This window comes from Globicephala melas, chromosome 5, assembly GCF_963455315.2.
Source record: "Globicephala melas chromosome 5, mGloMel1.2, whole genome shotgun sequence".
NCBI lineage: Eukaryota > Metazoa > Chordata > Mammalia > Artiodactyla > Delphinidae > Globicephala > Globicephala melas.
Genome location: NC_083318.1, coordinates 126,653,635 through 126,670,038, shown reverse-complemented (window position 1 = coordinate 126,670,038; position 16,404 = coordinate 126,653,635). Strand labels below are relative to the sequence as shown.

The 16,404-nt window shown below is 37.7% G+C and overlaps 1 protein-coding gene across 13 annotated transcripts in view; it reads left to right on the top strand.

Moving 5' to 3' along the window:
* The first annotated feature begins 4,592 nt into the window (after positions 1–4,592).
* PDLIM5 (PDZ and LIM domain 5) overlaps positions 4,593–16,404 on the top strand; it is a 211,962-nt gene continuing 200,150 nt past the window's right edge. For all 13 annotated transcript variants that reach the window (XM_030865651.2, XM_060299779.1, XM_060299782.1 and 10 more), the window contains exons 1-2: positions 4,593–4,685; positions 7,799–7,936. In XM_030865651.2, coding sequence (XP_030721511.1) covers positions 7,841–7,936 — 96 coding nt within the window. In that variant the 5' untranslated portion in view covers positions 4,593–4,685; positions 7,799–7,840. The remainder of the gene's footprint in view (positions 4,686–7,798; positions 7,937–16,404) is intronic.

The window sequence follows — 16,404 nt, the reverse complement described above, 5'->3', positions numbered from 1 at the left end:
CATATCAAGCATCTTTTCTGACCACAATGCTATGAGATTAGAAATCAATTACAGGGAAAAAACCATAAAAAACACAAACACGTGGGGGCTAAACAATACATTACTAAATAACCAGGAGATCACTGAAGAAATCTAAGAGGAAATCAAAAAATACCTAGAGAAAAATGACAATGAAGGCATGATGATCCAAAACCTATGGGATGTAGCAAAAGCAGTTCTAAGAGGGAAGCTTATAGCCATACAAGCCTACCTCAAGAAACAAGAAACACCTCAAATAAACAACCAAACCTTACACCTAAAAGAACTAGAGAAAGAAGAACAAACAAAACCCAAAGTTAGCAGAAGGAAAGAAATCATAAAGATCAGGTCAGAAATAAATGAAATAGAAACAAACAAAACAATAGCAAAGATGAATTAAACTAAAAGCTGGTTCTTTGAGAACATAAACAAAATTGATAAACCATTAACCAGACTCCTCAAGAAAAAGAAGGAGAGGACTCAAATCAATAAAATTAGATATGAAAAAGGAGAAGTTACAACAGACACCTCAGAATACAAAGCATCCTAAGAGACTGCTACAAGCAACTCTATGCCAATAAAACGGACAACCTGGAAGAAATGGATAAATTCTTAGAAAGGTACAACCTTCCAAGACTGAACAAGGAAGAAATAGAAAACATGAACAGACCAATCACAAGTAATGAAATTGAAATTATGATTTAAAATCTTCCAACAAAAGTCCAGGACCAGGTGGCTTCACAGGTGAATTCTATCAAACATTTAGAGAAGAGGTAACACCCATCCTTCTCAAACTCTTCCAAAAAATTGCAGAGGAAGGAACACTCCCAAACTCATTCTACGAGGCCACCATCACCCTGATACCAAAACCAGACAAAAATACTACAAAAAAAAGAAAATTACAGACCAATATCACTGATGACAATAGATGCAAAAATCCTCAACAAAATACTAGCAAACAGAATCCAACAACACATTAAAAGGATCATATACCATGATCAAGTGGGATTTATCCCAGGGATGCAAGGATTCTTCACTATATGCAAATCAATCAATGTGATACACCATATTAACAAATTGAAGAAGAAAAACCATATGATCATCTCAGTAGATGCAGAAAAAGCTGTTGAGAAAATTCAACACCCATTTATGATAAAAACTCTCCAGAAAGTGGGCATAGAGGGAACGTACCTCAACATAATAAAGGCCATATACGACAAACCCACAGCAAACATCATTCTCAATGGTGAAAAACTGAAAGCATTTCCTCTAAGATCAGGAACAAGACATTGATGTCCACTCTCACCACTATTATTCAACATAGTCTTTGAAGTCCTAGCCATGGCAATCAGAGAAGGAAAAGAAATAAAAGGAATACAAATTGGAAAAGAAGAAGTAAAACTGTCACTGTTTGCAGGTGACAAGATACTATACATAGAGAATCCTAAATTGCCACCAGAAAACTACTAGAGCAAATCAATGAACTTGGTAATGTTGCAGGAAAAAAAATTAATGCCATAGAAATCTCTTGCATTCCTATACACTAATGATGAAAAATCTGAAAGAGAAATTAAGGAAACACTCCCATGTATCATTGCAATAAAAAAGAATAAAATACCTAGGAATAAACCTACCTGGGGAGACAAAAGACCTGTATGCAGAAAACTATAAGACACTGATGAAAGAAATTAAAGATGATACCAATAGATGGAGAGATGTACCATGTTCTTGGATTGGAAGAATCAATATTGTGAAAATGACTATACTACCCAAAGCAATCTTCAGATTCAATGCAATCCCTATTAAATTACCAATGGCATTTTTTTTTACAGAACTAGAACAAAAAATCTTAAAATTTGTGTGTAGACACAAAAGACCCTGAATAGCCACAGTGGTCTTGAGGGAAAAAAATGGAGCTGGAAGAATCAGACTCCCTGACTTCAGACTATACTACAAAGCTATATTAATCAAGACAATATGGTACTGGCACAAAAACAGAAACACAGATCAATGGAACAAGATAGAAAGCCCAGAGATAATCCCACACCCCTTTGGTCAACTAATCTATGACAAAGGAGGCAGGGATATACAATGGAGAAAAGACAGTCTCTTCAATAAGTGGTGCTGGGAAAATTGGACAGCTACATATAAAAGAATGAAATTAGAATACTCCCTAACACCATACACAAAAATAAACTCAAAATGGATTCGAGACCTAAATATAAGACCAGACATCATAAAACTCTTGGAGGAAACCATAGGAATAACACAGCAAGATCACAGCAAGATCTTTTTTGATCCACCTCCTAGAGTAATGGAAATAAAAATAAACAAATGGGACCTAATGAAACTTCAAAGCTTTTGCACAGCAAAGGAAACAATAAACAAGTCGAAAAGACAACCCTCAGAATGGGAGAAAATATTTGCAAACGAATCAATGGAGAAAGGATTAATCTCCAAAATATATAAACAGCTCATGCAGCTCAATATTAAAGAAACAAACAACTCAATCCAAAAATGCGCAGAAGAACTAAATAGACATTTCTCCAAAGAAGACATACAGATGGCCAATGGCCAAGAAGCACATGAAAAGCTGCTCAACATCATTAATCATTGGAGAAATGCAAATCAAAACTACAATGAGGTATCACTTCACACCAGTTAGAATGGGCATCATCAGAAAATCTACAAACAACAAATGCTGGAGAGGGTGTGGAGAAAAGGGAACCCTCTTGCATTGTTGGTGGGAATGTAAATTGATACAGCCACTATGGAGAACAGTATGGAGGTTCCTTAAAAAACTAAAAATAGAATTACCATATGACCCAGCAATCCCACTACTGGGCATATACCCAAAGAAAACCATAATTTAAAAAGACACATGCACCCCAATGTTCATTGCAGCACTATTTATAATAGCCAGGACATGGAAGCAACCTAAATGCCCATCGACAGACCAATGGATAAAGAAGGTGTGGTACATATATACAATGGAATATTAGTCAGCCATAAAAAGGAACGAAATTGGGTCATTTGTTGAGACATGGATGGATCTAGAGACTGTGATACAGAGTGAAGTAAGTCGAAAGAGAAAAGCAAATATCATATATTAATGCATATATGTGGAACCTAGAAAAATGGTACAGATGAACCGGTTTGCATGGCAGAAATTGAGACACAGATGCAGAGAACAAACGTACGGACAACAAGGGGGAAAGTGGTGGGTGTCGAGGGGTGGTCGTGTGATGAATTGGGAGATTGGGATTGAGATATATACACTAATATGTATAAAATGGATAACTAATAAGAGCCCGCTGTATAAAAAAAATCAATAAAATAAAATTCAAAATTTCAAAAAAAGACAGCAATGGTTACTGCACATAAAATAAAATATAATGTCTCCTTACCCACATTAAAAAACAGGCAAAATTAATTTTAATTATATGTTTAACCAAATATAAAAAATTTTGTCATTTTAACATGTAATCAATATAAAATTATTAACGACATTTTACATTATATTTTTCATTATAAGTCTTCAAAATCTACTTCAACTATAGCTCAATTTGGGCACTACATTTTCAGTGGTAAAGTGAAATCTAGTCCTTCCCAAACAATAAAGTTTGTGTTTAATGGAAGCATGTTATCCTACTTCAGGTTTTAAATTTAAATTAAACTTACATAAAACAAAAAATTCAGTGCTTCAGCCGCAGTAGACACATTTCAAATGCTCAATAGACACATTTCAAATGCTCAATAGCCACACGTGACTAGTGGCTACGGGTTTGGACAGAGCATAGTTTTGGGTCTTCTCTAGAATTTTGTTTGCACTTCTAGGAGACTCACGGACCCCATGAACCTTGCTTTACATGTCCCTTGGTTAAGAATTGTCCTTTTCACATTTTATAAGCCAATTCACTGTTTAAAAGAAGCCTACAAGTTACTTTCTGTATGTTCACTGAACATTATTCAAATTTGCTCATGAATAAATTCCTTGGGCTAAATCAAGCAACTTTACAGAAACTGCGAAGTGAACTATTGATCTGGATTTAGAAAAATAAGCTGAGGCTATAATGGTTGAACCACTTTTGGTCGCTGCTGTTTATCACGGTCTTCTGGTTTGATAAGAAGATTTAACTTCTAGATATTAAAGTTACTGATTTTCACTTTCCTGACAAGTAAACTTTAAGCGTCTTCACTTTTCAGGGCACATAAAGCTCACCCAAAAAACCAGGCAGTGGCTGCTGAACTTGCATAGACAGGAATTTATCCAAAGCCCTCTCCTATTTTAGCCAAAGCAACTGCTGGCCAATTCAAAGTTTCTTTAGAGAGAAATGCATCCACTATAAAAAAGGCAGGGGGAGCGGACTTTTGCCAGGTACTGCTCAAAACCCCCTAAGACTACTGCCACCGAAAGTCTGTAGTGCAATTGTTTTACCGCAGGGGCTTCTGCTCGCCGCAGCACCCTTCTCCCAGCGCCTCCCAGCCCTGCTCGGCCCGGGGGCGTGGCCGGGGAGGAGGGGGCGTGCCTTGGCTCGGGGGCGGGGCCTGTGGGGGTTGGGGAGCCAGGAGGCGGAAGTTCCCGGGGGCCGTGGGGACGGCGTACACACCACGAGTCACTTGTCAGCGCTCGTCTTAGGCGGAGGCATCGCCGCGCCGGACCCGAGGTGAGTGGCCGCCCGCCGGCGATGTGCGTCTCGGATCCCCGATAGGGAGGAGGGAAAGAAGGGGTCGCCGTACGCAGAGCGCGTGGAGGGAAGCCCAGCTAGTGGAGAGGAGGGGGCGCGCCTCGCGCCGGGTGGCTGCTCAGGTGTTTGCCGGACGCCGATCAGCGGAGGTGGGAGAGCGGCGTGGGAAGAGGAGCGCCCGGGAAAGGGCGGCGCGGGAGCGGGCCCCAGGCCAGAGGACGGGCACTGGAGCTCGGGCGGATTGGGACGAGAGCGGCGGCGTCGCCGGGCACGCACCTAGGCGTCCCGAGACACTCGCGTCCTGCGCGAGTCTCCCGGGGGTGTGGGGAGGAAGCGGGTCTAAACGGGAACGGCGTGCTGATTTTTTATTTGCTCTCACGCTACTGAGAAGCATTTATTTCCCCCCGAATACTGAGGATTGTGTAACCTGTTAGGGGACAACTTCCATGCGTCCAGAAATAAAGCTTGTTTAAAAAACAAATCTGTCATGAACGCCAGATTTATTAGTGCTCGCGTACTTGGTGAGGCTGTTTTTAAAAGACTGTGGTCCCGTTCGTTTGACAGTAAGTGGAAAAAGGAAGGACGTATGGACAGGGCAGTCCTTGGAAAGAAAATTCGTGGCTGCGCTGGGCAGGGTAGGTCTCGGCTGTGATCGCCAGAGCCTCTCCCAAGTCTGCCTTCCTGACCACGGGGACGTTGGAAGCCGCCTGCCTAGGGAGCAGCCGGCTCGGGAACCTTATTTGGCAAACAGGGCTAGGCGTGAACCTCTCTGCTGGAAAACTGTCTCGTCGGCTACTTTCACCCGGTGCCTGTGGCTTTAGTTCTTCCACTCTACCTCCACAGTCGCTCAATCTGGGGAAGAAGAGGATCTCAAGATACAGCTTTAATTTCAGACCCTTCTCGGAGAAATTCATCATGAGTTCTTTTCCTTTTCCCACCCACCGAAGAAGCTGGGCTAGGAGTGTGGGAAATGCCAGGCTTCCTGCCTAAGTACTAGAGCGAAGACATTGTTTGGACTTTCCCCTAAAAGACAATCCAGCACGGTACAGAAGTGCCAACATTTTCTACGTGCTTGAAAGCAGAAAGGCTGCTCAATATTTCCTGCCTGCTTGGTATTTAAGGAAGAGTTTGGGCACTAATATTACCAGACCTGGAAAAGGGCAATAGTATTAACAGTTGCTTCGGTTTCAGAATATTTTAAGGCACGTGAAGCTAGCAAAGGGAGAATACTGGAAGGGAAACGACACTAGAAATGAACTGACACTGGTTCTGTAGTGGGGCTGTGACCTTGCCAGTGCTAGAGATTTTAATAACAAATGGGAGAAATCAGGAAGGGAACTCGTAAGTAAAGGGAAGCTGCAGGTACATAGGTTGATATATGAATTAAACACATTTTCTTGTAGGGAACATTGGGATTAGAGGAAGTGGAACCTAACTTTCAAATTCTTCTCTTGACAAAAAGTTAAAGATTAAAAAAGAAGGAGGGGTAGGCTGCCTGTGAAATATCTGTTGGCTTTACACACTTTTGATTTATATTGTGTGCCATTATCCAGTCTTTCTCTACAAGTTCTCTGAAACTTTTATTACAGTGAGAAAGCAATTAGACTATGTGGCTCCTTACTATTTGTGTTTCACATATATCAAATAGCTTGATCTCTGGTTTGGCCTTTTCATCTTTTTAGTGTTTGTTGCATCAGTATTGACGTAATGTATTATTGGCTAGTAGTTCAGTCAACTACTATGCCAGTGGAAAAGCCCATTTTGTTTCTGGGCAGATGCAGGGCAGATTTTCACTGATTTTTCTTTAAGAACTGGACTTATATGAAAGTTTTGCCTCATTTTCCCCATATGAGAAGATGGAATCTGCTTGCTTTTAATATACCCAGTGATTTGCATATCTACATCTGCCACTATTAATTTGGTGTGATGGAATAGAAATTTTCAATGGGTTAAAAAAATGGAATAATATTTTAAGACAGATAATAGGTGATGATTTGGCTGAATAGCACAGATTTTCCAAGGAAGTGTGTCTGAAACAGCTTTTTTTAAAAAAATGTGGTTTTAAAATTATTACACATGTGTCACATTATTTTTAAAGAGGGAAATAATAGGTGTCTTAGTATTACATTTTAGAAGACCTCCATTCCTCCCAGTTTCTCCCACTCACACATAACCACCATAACAACCAACACCAAACTCCGAGTCACACTTTTTTTTCTTTAGTTTTTTTTTGTTATATAGAAGTACTACCATGAGAGTCATTATGAGCGCACTTCCAGCAAAACACAGAAGAAAGCAAGCACTGAAGCGCTGGTTCTTTTCTAAAGCGCTAATTCTTTCATGCATTAAGATTCACCTTTTATTCCTCCCATGTTTAGTCAGACTTATACACTGTGTGGTAAATGCTCACTCCACTTTGCCTGATGAGGTGTGTATATAAAACAAAGAGCAGGTTCTGATTGAAATATCATTGTGCTAGAGTATTGCCCATCATTGCCTGTCCGAAGGAAATGTAAATAATTTCTTTGCGTGGAAAATAACATGTCCCCAGAAGAGGAAATACAAGTTGTACTTTATAATTGGAGAGAATAGTTTTATGCATTAAAAAACAACTTCTCGTTTTAAAGAATTTAGAGTTTGGAAAGCATGAATGAGAGTCTACCGATTTGTAGTTCTTTTCATATGTTAGGATAACTTAGAATTTAAGTAAGTGAAACTGAAGGACTCTTGCTAACTGCAGGCAGAAGGACAGGGAAAATCATTTTGAATTAAACCTGAAATAAAGTTTTGTTCTTTTTTTGTATAAAATGAAGTGTTGTAAAGTACTTTGAATTAAAGTTTGTATGCAAGAAGCCACAAATTGTAGTGTAGCAAGTTGTAAAACTGATCAAATGTCTAGAAATATACTCTGATATGGAATTTTTAGACTATGGAAATTGGCATGAGTTTAGAGATTATGTATTAGCTCATAGATTCCTTTTCTTTGACTGAAATGAGAACTTAATATGACTTATTTTGCATATCCCCTCTTACCCCCAAAACAAAATACTGAAGATAAACATTTTTGTTAACCATCTAATTTTCTTTCACAGTTTCTTTCATTTTTGGGCATTGGACTTTGAGCCATTAGAACCATGAGCAACTACAGTGTGTCCTTGGTTGGCCCAGCTCCTTGGGGTTTCCGGCTACAAGGTGGCAAGGATTTCAACATGCCTCTGACAATCTCTAGCGTAAGCAAACTTTACAGATTTTATTGTGGATGTTCATTCAATGCATAGTCCTAGAAACATCACGGCCGAGTTGTCGAATTTTCTGGATGACCTGCGCTCTACTTAATAGAATTGCTTATGGAATATGATCTCAGCAAACTTAGTTATGTATAGTAAAGGATGGGCTGGGGAGGGAATTTAGCAAGGATAATTGATTTCAATTAAGCTTATTTTCCCCCATCTTAATAATAAAATTGAAAGCATTTAACTGGGGGGACAGACTCCAAGTCTTTGAACAGTGGCTAATTTGGGGAGTTCTCTGGACCTTAGTTTCTTCATATGTAATAGAAGTTTACACTGGGATTTTCACGGGCCCTTTCAGCTCCAAAAGCTGTTTATTAGAAACTGTTGATCAATATTGAATAAAAGGACTGTTTTTGGTGTTATTTCCTCAGCTCGCTCTCTGGTGAGGGGTTAGTCTACAGTAAAATGGCCAAAAGCTACTTACCTATGAAGAGAAAACGAAGGGCTTGGATGGCCAACCAGATAGTCAGCCTTTGAATGCTTAAGATTTGGCTGTTTACCTCATGGATTTAGTTTGAATGTATCCTGTGTATATATTTTAATGACATGTTTTCATGATGATAATGACACTGATGAAGGGAGTAATTACAGCTTTCATTTATTGAGGTTTGACTGGGTGTCAGGCATTGTTTCACTTTCATCTCCAGTAGATAATTATTGCTGTTAATTACTTGTATAACATTTCATAGGGTTTTTTGTATATTCAAATAAATATGAATATCTATTCACCTTTTACTTACATGGTAGCATCTTAATACACACTGTTCCACACATTGCTTTTTTTCTTAACAATTTACCTTAGAGAGCTTTCCCTGTTACTATTTTTCTTTTTCTTTTTTTTTTAATAACAGATGTATAGGATTCTTTTGTAGGGAAGTAAAATTTATTTAAGTAATCCCCTATTGAAGGGCATTTATACTGTTGCCAGTATTGCTATTACAAGTAATGCTTCAGTGGATATCATATATACATAATTATATATGTATAATTTTGATAGGTTATGCCAGTTTGCACTTTTGTGTAATACATAAAAAAATCTATTCCCCCAACAGCATTACCAGCAAACTTTTGGGCTTTTGCCAAGTTCTTTACTTCATCTCAGTTAATTCTCACACCAGCCTGTGAAGTAGTGGTTTTATTCTCGTTGTAAAGAACTGTGCTGTGAGCTCCCATGGCTGGTGTGGAAGAACTGGCTTTCAAGCAGTTAATGCTCTGCTTCCTCCCCAATAAGCTTTATCATAAATTTAGGTAGATTGCTTCTCTAGTTAGATATTTAGAGAGTTATCTTTTGGTTTAATTATATAGGTACTTATTATTTAATTATATATGTGTATATATATATATATATACACACACACACACACTGCTTCTTACAGTATGTATATCCAACTCGATTTTGAAAGATTAAAAATAAGTTTGTAACAATTACGTATCTCTATTAAAATACTTCAAATCCCAGTTTACTAATGAAGTTTTCCTTGTTTCTTGGCTCTGGATTTTTAAAATAGTTATCTTTATCAAATTCCATCTTGATTCCAGTTACTCAGATTTTACAAGGAAACACATGTATGTAATCCAGCCTGAAAGTTTTAAGACTTTGCCTGGTTGGATGAAATTTTAAATGTAAAGCATCTGTGTGAAAATGTGTCTTGTGATTTATTCCTGTTTGAGGGGGGCAGTATCTTTTTGCCTCCTACTGAAGAGCCATCATGAAGAAAGGAAGAATATTTGAATATTGTCTGTTTTTGCATTCTGTTTACATTATTTTACATTAATTTTGAATATCCTAGTTTATGATAATGGACTAAAGAAAATTATGGTTTAAATGCTTCCATTTTTTGCTGCAAAAAAAGTGTAGAAACAAATTAACACCTCATGCAACACACTTTGTTGTTTGATTGTAGAAGTGCAAATGGAGTATGTAAATGTTGTGGTACCATACCTTTAAAAAAGTTTTCTGTGCTTCAGTTTCCTGGCAGACAATCTGAGTTCCATGTTGTGATGCTGATACAACAGAACACTGTGTACATACATATGTGCCCTCTCCTGGCACAGAAGAAATGCTTTCCTTGTGTAGACAGAGTGTTAATTAAAGGATTTTGAACACACTGATTAAAAGAGACTACGGTAACAAAGCTGCTGAGTTATTTCTGTTCTCTTACAAAAGTCTCTGCCATCTCCTGTGACCTTTTTGGGCCTTGTGCAGTGGGGCATGCAATTCATTCTGGATTGGCGAGGAGAGGGAATGTTGGTGCAACTGTGCAGCTAGGCTGTTGGCCTTTCATTGTAGTTATTTTTAACCCCTTGTGTGGTTCAGTTTAAACAGGCCTAGAAACATTGCCTAATAAAGATGAGTGCGTAATAACTAATCCATATTGTGGTAGTAAGATTATTAATGTTATACCTCATCTTAATTAGTTCTCTGGTTATATTTATTCTGCCTTAATTATGTAAAATTATTGGGATATATTTCAGTGGTCACCAGATTATTTAATTAGTAGTATCAAGAAGCAATTAAAACCTGAAAGCATGCCTTAAAATATGTAATTTAGTGATTCTCTTACTTTAATAATGTATGTGGAATTCTTAACAAGGTCTGGCATGGTATTCTCTCAGTTGTTATCTTTTACAATAATATGAAATTAAAAAGAAAAAATTTAGAGACTTGAAACATCAAATCCCCCATAATTTTAGGGAACATAGCAGTTATGTATTTTTTTACTTACAGTCTGTTGGAATTGATAAAGAAAAATAAACTTACAGGTTTGTGCTTCGCTAGGAACCTGCATCTATATATAGTTCAAACGTATACAGTATTTCCTCCGGTCATGTATTATTATGATGAACTCCAAAGGGCTCTTTACGTTTCCTTATAATATTGGAACTCTGTGATATCAAATGTATTTGAGATAAATAAGCCGTTGGCTGGGACTTGAACATTCTGTTTTCTTGAGATTTCGTTACCAGCATAGGAATATATGGATTATGACTTGCTTCGTAAAGCATACAAACTGTAAAATTTTAACATTACTCTCAGATTTTGTTCCCCGTCTCTTCTGTATGAGTTTTGCATACTTTTTTAGTAGGTGGGTTTCTAAGATAAGATTGGTGATTGTTGCAGACTTTTTGAAAAGATCGTGAAATTGCTGTAATTGCCTGATCCCATGTCATTGTCTTCAATTTCCTATCCTTAAAGTGGTGTGTTGGCTACTGGAGTTTGCAGGCTGTCTTTTTATGACCCTGTATTTATGGAATTGCCTTGAAGCCATGGTATGTGAGGATGGGTTTTATTGTAGCAGTGTGGGTTTGTTGGTCTTTGCCAATATATTTTATAAGAAGAAATAGGAGACTTGTTGCACAATTCAAGGCCGTATTTTGGCAAGTTGCTGACCCTCATGATGGAATTACAAGAAAGATAGTGTATTTGTGAATAACATTTTAAGTACAGCATCCTAAAATTGAAATACTCTCCTTGTGTTATTTTCTGATGTATGACATTAGAATTTTTCCCTTAGCTGTCAGTATTTGGATTTCCTGAAGTTGATCTCCCAATTCTCTATAAACACATCTATGGTGTTTCTTTAGCAGATAAAATCAGGTCAGACATTTTAATATCCAAATAATAGAGATTTTGATTCTCAACAGTTAGGGGCGGATCATTTGTTACCAGGTCAGACAAGATTTTAGTTGGATTTGAAAAGCAGAAGAAATGTACCATTTCCTGGAGTATGGAGTCCCGTTTAGGAGTATTAATAGAACAGAGAAAGAGCCGTGAAAACACTTTGCTGTGAATTCATTCATTCAGTAATTAAAAGGATACTTCCTAGAAGCCATTGAAGAAGAGACAAAGCATTGGGGAGTACAAAGGTTGGGGAGAAAAATAAACACAGTACTAGACAATGTCATAAGACCTGTCACAAGACAATATTTGATGGAATGACAGAGATACAGATAAGTGTTTCTCAGTTTCAGTGGGCACAGACCTTTCATATCTGTTTAGGGGTAGAGGGTTGGCTTCCTACAGGAGAAATTAATTGAACTGGTCCTTGAAGAATGAAATCTGAACACCTCAAAGTCAGTATTTCTCTGTGTTGGTTTTCAGTTCAAAGTGAAGACGAAGACTTTTCTTGCCATTGCTTGAGTCTGAGTGAAGCTGTGAATATAGCTGAGTGATTCTCCAGACAGGCCAGCTGCAGAGTTTCCCTCCTAGAGGTGGGCAGAAAGAGACTTTCGTTCTCAAGCTGAAATGGGAGAACCATCCTCCCTTGAATAAATGGGCCCATTGTTAATTTTAAGCTGTTGAGTATTTTCTTTTACATTCCCTTCCAACTACCCTGTTATTATGCCAAGTGAGAAAGTTGATAATTTAGCTTGTTTAACTGCATAATGTGCATTTCACATGTATGTTCACCCTCTGCTTTTAAAATATTAATCACCTTTTGTGGGGGGCTCAGAGACCTGTCTTTTCCCACGTGGCAGTTTTCTGTCATTTGTGGTCCCAAGGGTCAAGAATCTCAAGATAATTCTGAAGGTTTTTTTCTGGTTTGTTATTTGTAAAGAAATGAAAATCTTTATCAGTATGTTTTATTGTAAGTTAATAGTTTGAGGAAAAAAAGGCTTTTTTTTTTTTTTTAGTTTTTAATGAATATTGGGCATTTTGGAAAGTTATTGGTTAAAAGGAATTTTACTGGTATGCAGGATTTTTGTATCTGATGGAAGAAACAATATTGTAGAGATTGGGTGAAGTAAGAATAGCACTTTAGACCTAAGTAAGGGAGATTTTCATACAAGCTATTCAGCTACTCATGAGTTAGGTCTAATATTTGCTTACTTAAACTCAGAATAACCAAAGCCTATAGACTTGTTTTCAGTCATTTTTGAGAACTTTCAATGCAAAGAGCTTGTGATGATTGTTGGTTAGGCTGCAGTGTGAATATATAGTTAATCTGAATATACAGTTACTCTTTGTCTGAAATACCCTGTTTGCAGTAGTTCTTACCCAGGTTCCCATGCACTGCAAGACTGGTCATGGCCTTTTCCCCCAGTTACAACTGCATGGAGGAGAAATACGATATGAGCTAGTTAATCTAGGAGCAAACATTGCTCCAGATAAAAAGGGGTTGTTTCTTTGGCATCTTATTATTATTATTTTTAATTTATTTATTTTATTTTTGGCTGCGTTGGGTTTTTGTTGCTGCGCGGGGCTTTTCTCTAGTTGCGGCGAGCGGGGGCTACTCTTCCTTGCGGTGCACGGGTTTCTCATTGCGGTGTCTTCTCTTATTGCAGAGTATGGGCTGTAGGTGTGCAGGCTCAGTAGTTGTGACACTCAGGCTCAGCAGTTGTGGCTCGCAGGCTCTAGAGCACAGGCTCAGTAGTTTTGGCTTACGGGCTTAGTTGCTCTGCTGGATGTGGGATCTTCCTGGACCAGGGCTCGAACCCGTGTCTTCTGCATTGGCACGCGGATTCTTAACCACAGCACCAACAGGGAAGCCCCTCTTTGGCGTCTTATAAGAGATAATTATGTTTCAGCTTTAGGAGGTGAGACTCTAGGCCTTTGTTTGAATTTTTGAAATGTAGAAATATTGAGTATACGATATAAAACTTGACAAAACAAGATCCTCATATGTGAAATGTTAATATATGTATGGATTTGCAAATAAGTGATATAATATTGGGAATGAAAAGAAAACATTAAGAAAGTAATGAGCAGTGACCATGGTGTGGTGACCCCTAATTTAGGTATTCTGGGTGCAGAGCCACTGTATAGCCCTGCTGGGAATTCAGGTTTGTTTTTCAAATTACAGAGTGGGAAAATCACTTTTATAGGATAGATACTCTTTTTTTTAAAGGTAATAAAATATTTAGGTATGGACAGAACAGACAGTATTGAATGAATGTTTAAAGTCAGGCTTGGAAGAATTTTTTATAGTATTAAAATGGAATCTCTCAAATCTTCACTTCCCCATCTTCTATCACCTTATTATCATTTCTTTCTTGTTGCATAAGTGGAGTTATCTATCCTTCTGTAAATACTCAGATTTCTGTTACAGCTGAGTTTGTTACCCATTTTGTATGATAATTACTGGAACAAAGTTCATCAACCTCATTGGCATTTAGTCCACCCGGCAGGGCTAAGCAGTTGCAGCAGATGTCCTTGTCCAGCCTAAATGGAGGAGAGTAAAATGAACCGGGGACTTGATGGGAGGGAAAGAACAAGTTAGATTGAAAGAGAAAAAGAAAGAGGCAGTTTTAAAAAGGTCACAGTGGGAACAGTTATTTACTGGGTCAGATTTGGTACTCAAGAAATCTTCACCCTTCACCCTTTTCCCCCTTCTAAAGTTTGGTTAATTTATGCTTTTCTTTAGGTAAGATATTCATATGCGTTGAAAGCCAAATGACTCAATAGCGTTTAGAGGAAAGAGCCTCCTGTTGTCCCGTCATTCATTTCCTCTGCCTGGAAGCAACCAGTGTTAGCAGTTTCCTGTGTATACTCTCAGGGATAATCTATACAGATGTGTGAAAATACATATATATCCTCATCATCCCCCTTTCCAACACAAATAGTATCCTTAAAAATCTGCTTTTTTTTTGGCATTTTGCTTTTTTCACTTAACCCCAAGTCAGTAAATATATCCTCATTCTTGTACAGCTGCATTGTATTTGGATTTATCATAATTTATTTAACCAGTTCCTATTGATGGACAATTAGGTTGTTAGGTTGTTTCTAATCTTTTCCTTTTAGTAACACTGTAGTGTAATTTTTGCATCAATAACTATATCTATCTGTATATGGCATATATATGAGCATACCTGTGAGATAGATTCCTAGAAATGGAATTGCTGAGTCAAAGAGTTGTATGCAATTGTAATTTTGATTGATATTGCCAAATATCTCTATAGAGACACTCCTACCCACAATGAGAAAGCCAGTTTCCTCATACCTGTGCTAGCACAAGTTTGGACAGACTTTCATCTTTTCCAATCAGATGGGCCTATTTCCATCTTTCTCCTTTTTTACAGGGCTTAATCACAGGTATTCTACAGAGGATTCTGTATGTTTTTAAGTGGCTCTTTTTTTTTTTTCCATTTTGCATGAGAATGTACAAAATAAAGATGTGCTGACCTTCTTTAAATGATTTTTTAACTTCTGGGGGGATGCTATTTATTTGAATTTTTTCATTTAGAACTTTGGTTAATAATTATCCTCTATCATTTGTTTCCTATTTCCAAACGGATTTCCTCCCTCTGTTAACATATTACTTCCAATTACATGGTGAAAGGTTTTTTTGTTTTTTGTGGAATAGTTTTTGGCATAGTGCCCTGTCATAAACTTTCTGAAAAATTAAGCAAATCACATTTAATAGATTTCAGGTTGTTGCCTTTGGAGTTTCTCCAGCAGCCTGATATATTGTGGAATTTTAAATCCTACTCTTCTCTAGCTCCCCTTACGGATGTGACAAAGAGACTGACCATAATGAGGTATTTGGCCTGGTCCCTGGACATAGTAAAATTCACCCTTAGGAACCTCACTGTTTTCATATCAACTGTTATTAGCCAGTGGAGCATAACAAGTCACAACGGTTTCCAGTGTTTCATAGCATAGTGAGTCAGGCATGTGAAGGCATCCTAACGTGTGGCACGATATATTTCTTCATTTTACCTGGGTGTAAGCAGCAGAGAGTGTAAGTGTTGGTAACCTTGGTGACAAGAAGAGTCAGAATGCCAGGGATGTTTGTTTATGTGCTTAAAGTTGAGGGAAGGAGGAATTTCCCTTTACTATGCTGTAAAATTTTTAATATGATGAGAAGTGTTTGGAACTAGATAATAAGTTGCACCATTTGTTATTTGAATTCTGTGACTTGTTAAACACTTTTTCCTAGGATTCAAAAAGTGATTTAACAATGACCACTGTTCTTCATTGTAATTATCTTGGGTAAATTTTGATTTACCAAAAGAGGAAGTGTTTTGTTTTTTTTTTTAATGACATTAACAACCGAATCCCATTTACGGTTGATTCCTTAGGGGCTTGAGTGTTGTGATTTGGTTCCATTGAGAATCCAGTTACAGTATTAGACCAGTATTTCTCAAATGATTTCTGAGATATTAGCTTTTAGAGATGGTGAAACTTAAAAATTTAGTAAGGTTGTATAATGCTAGCCAGAGGAGATTGTAGATATGTTCTGAAAGTGTTTTCTTCTTGAGAAAACATACTGGAGGACAGATATCCTTTAGAACGCAAATGCTTTGTTCCTTAACTAGCAACCCTTAGGGATCATCTGGAGAAAGAAGTTTGTAAATAAATACAAGCATTGTTATACATGTAATTTTCATGACTTTGGACATTCTCTTGAAGAATCTCCATGCTACTGACTTCCAAATATTCTATGATTGGTTCTTTTGATCTT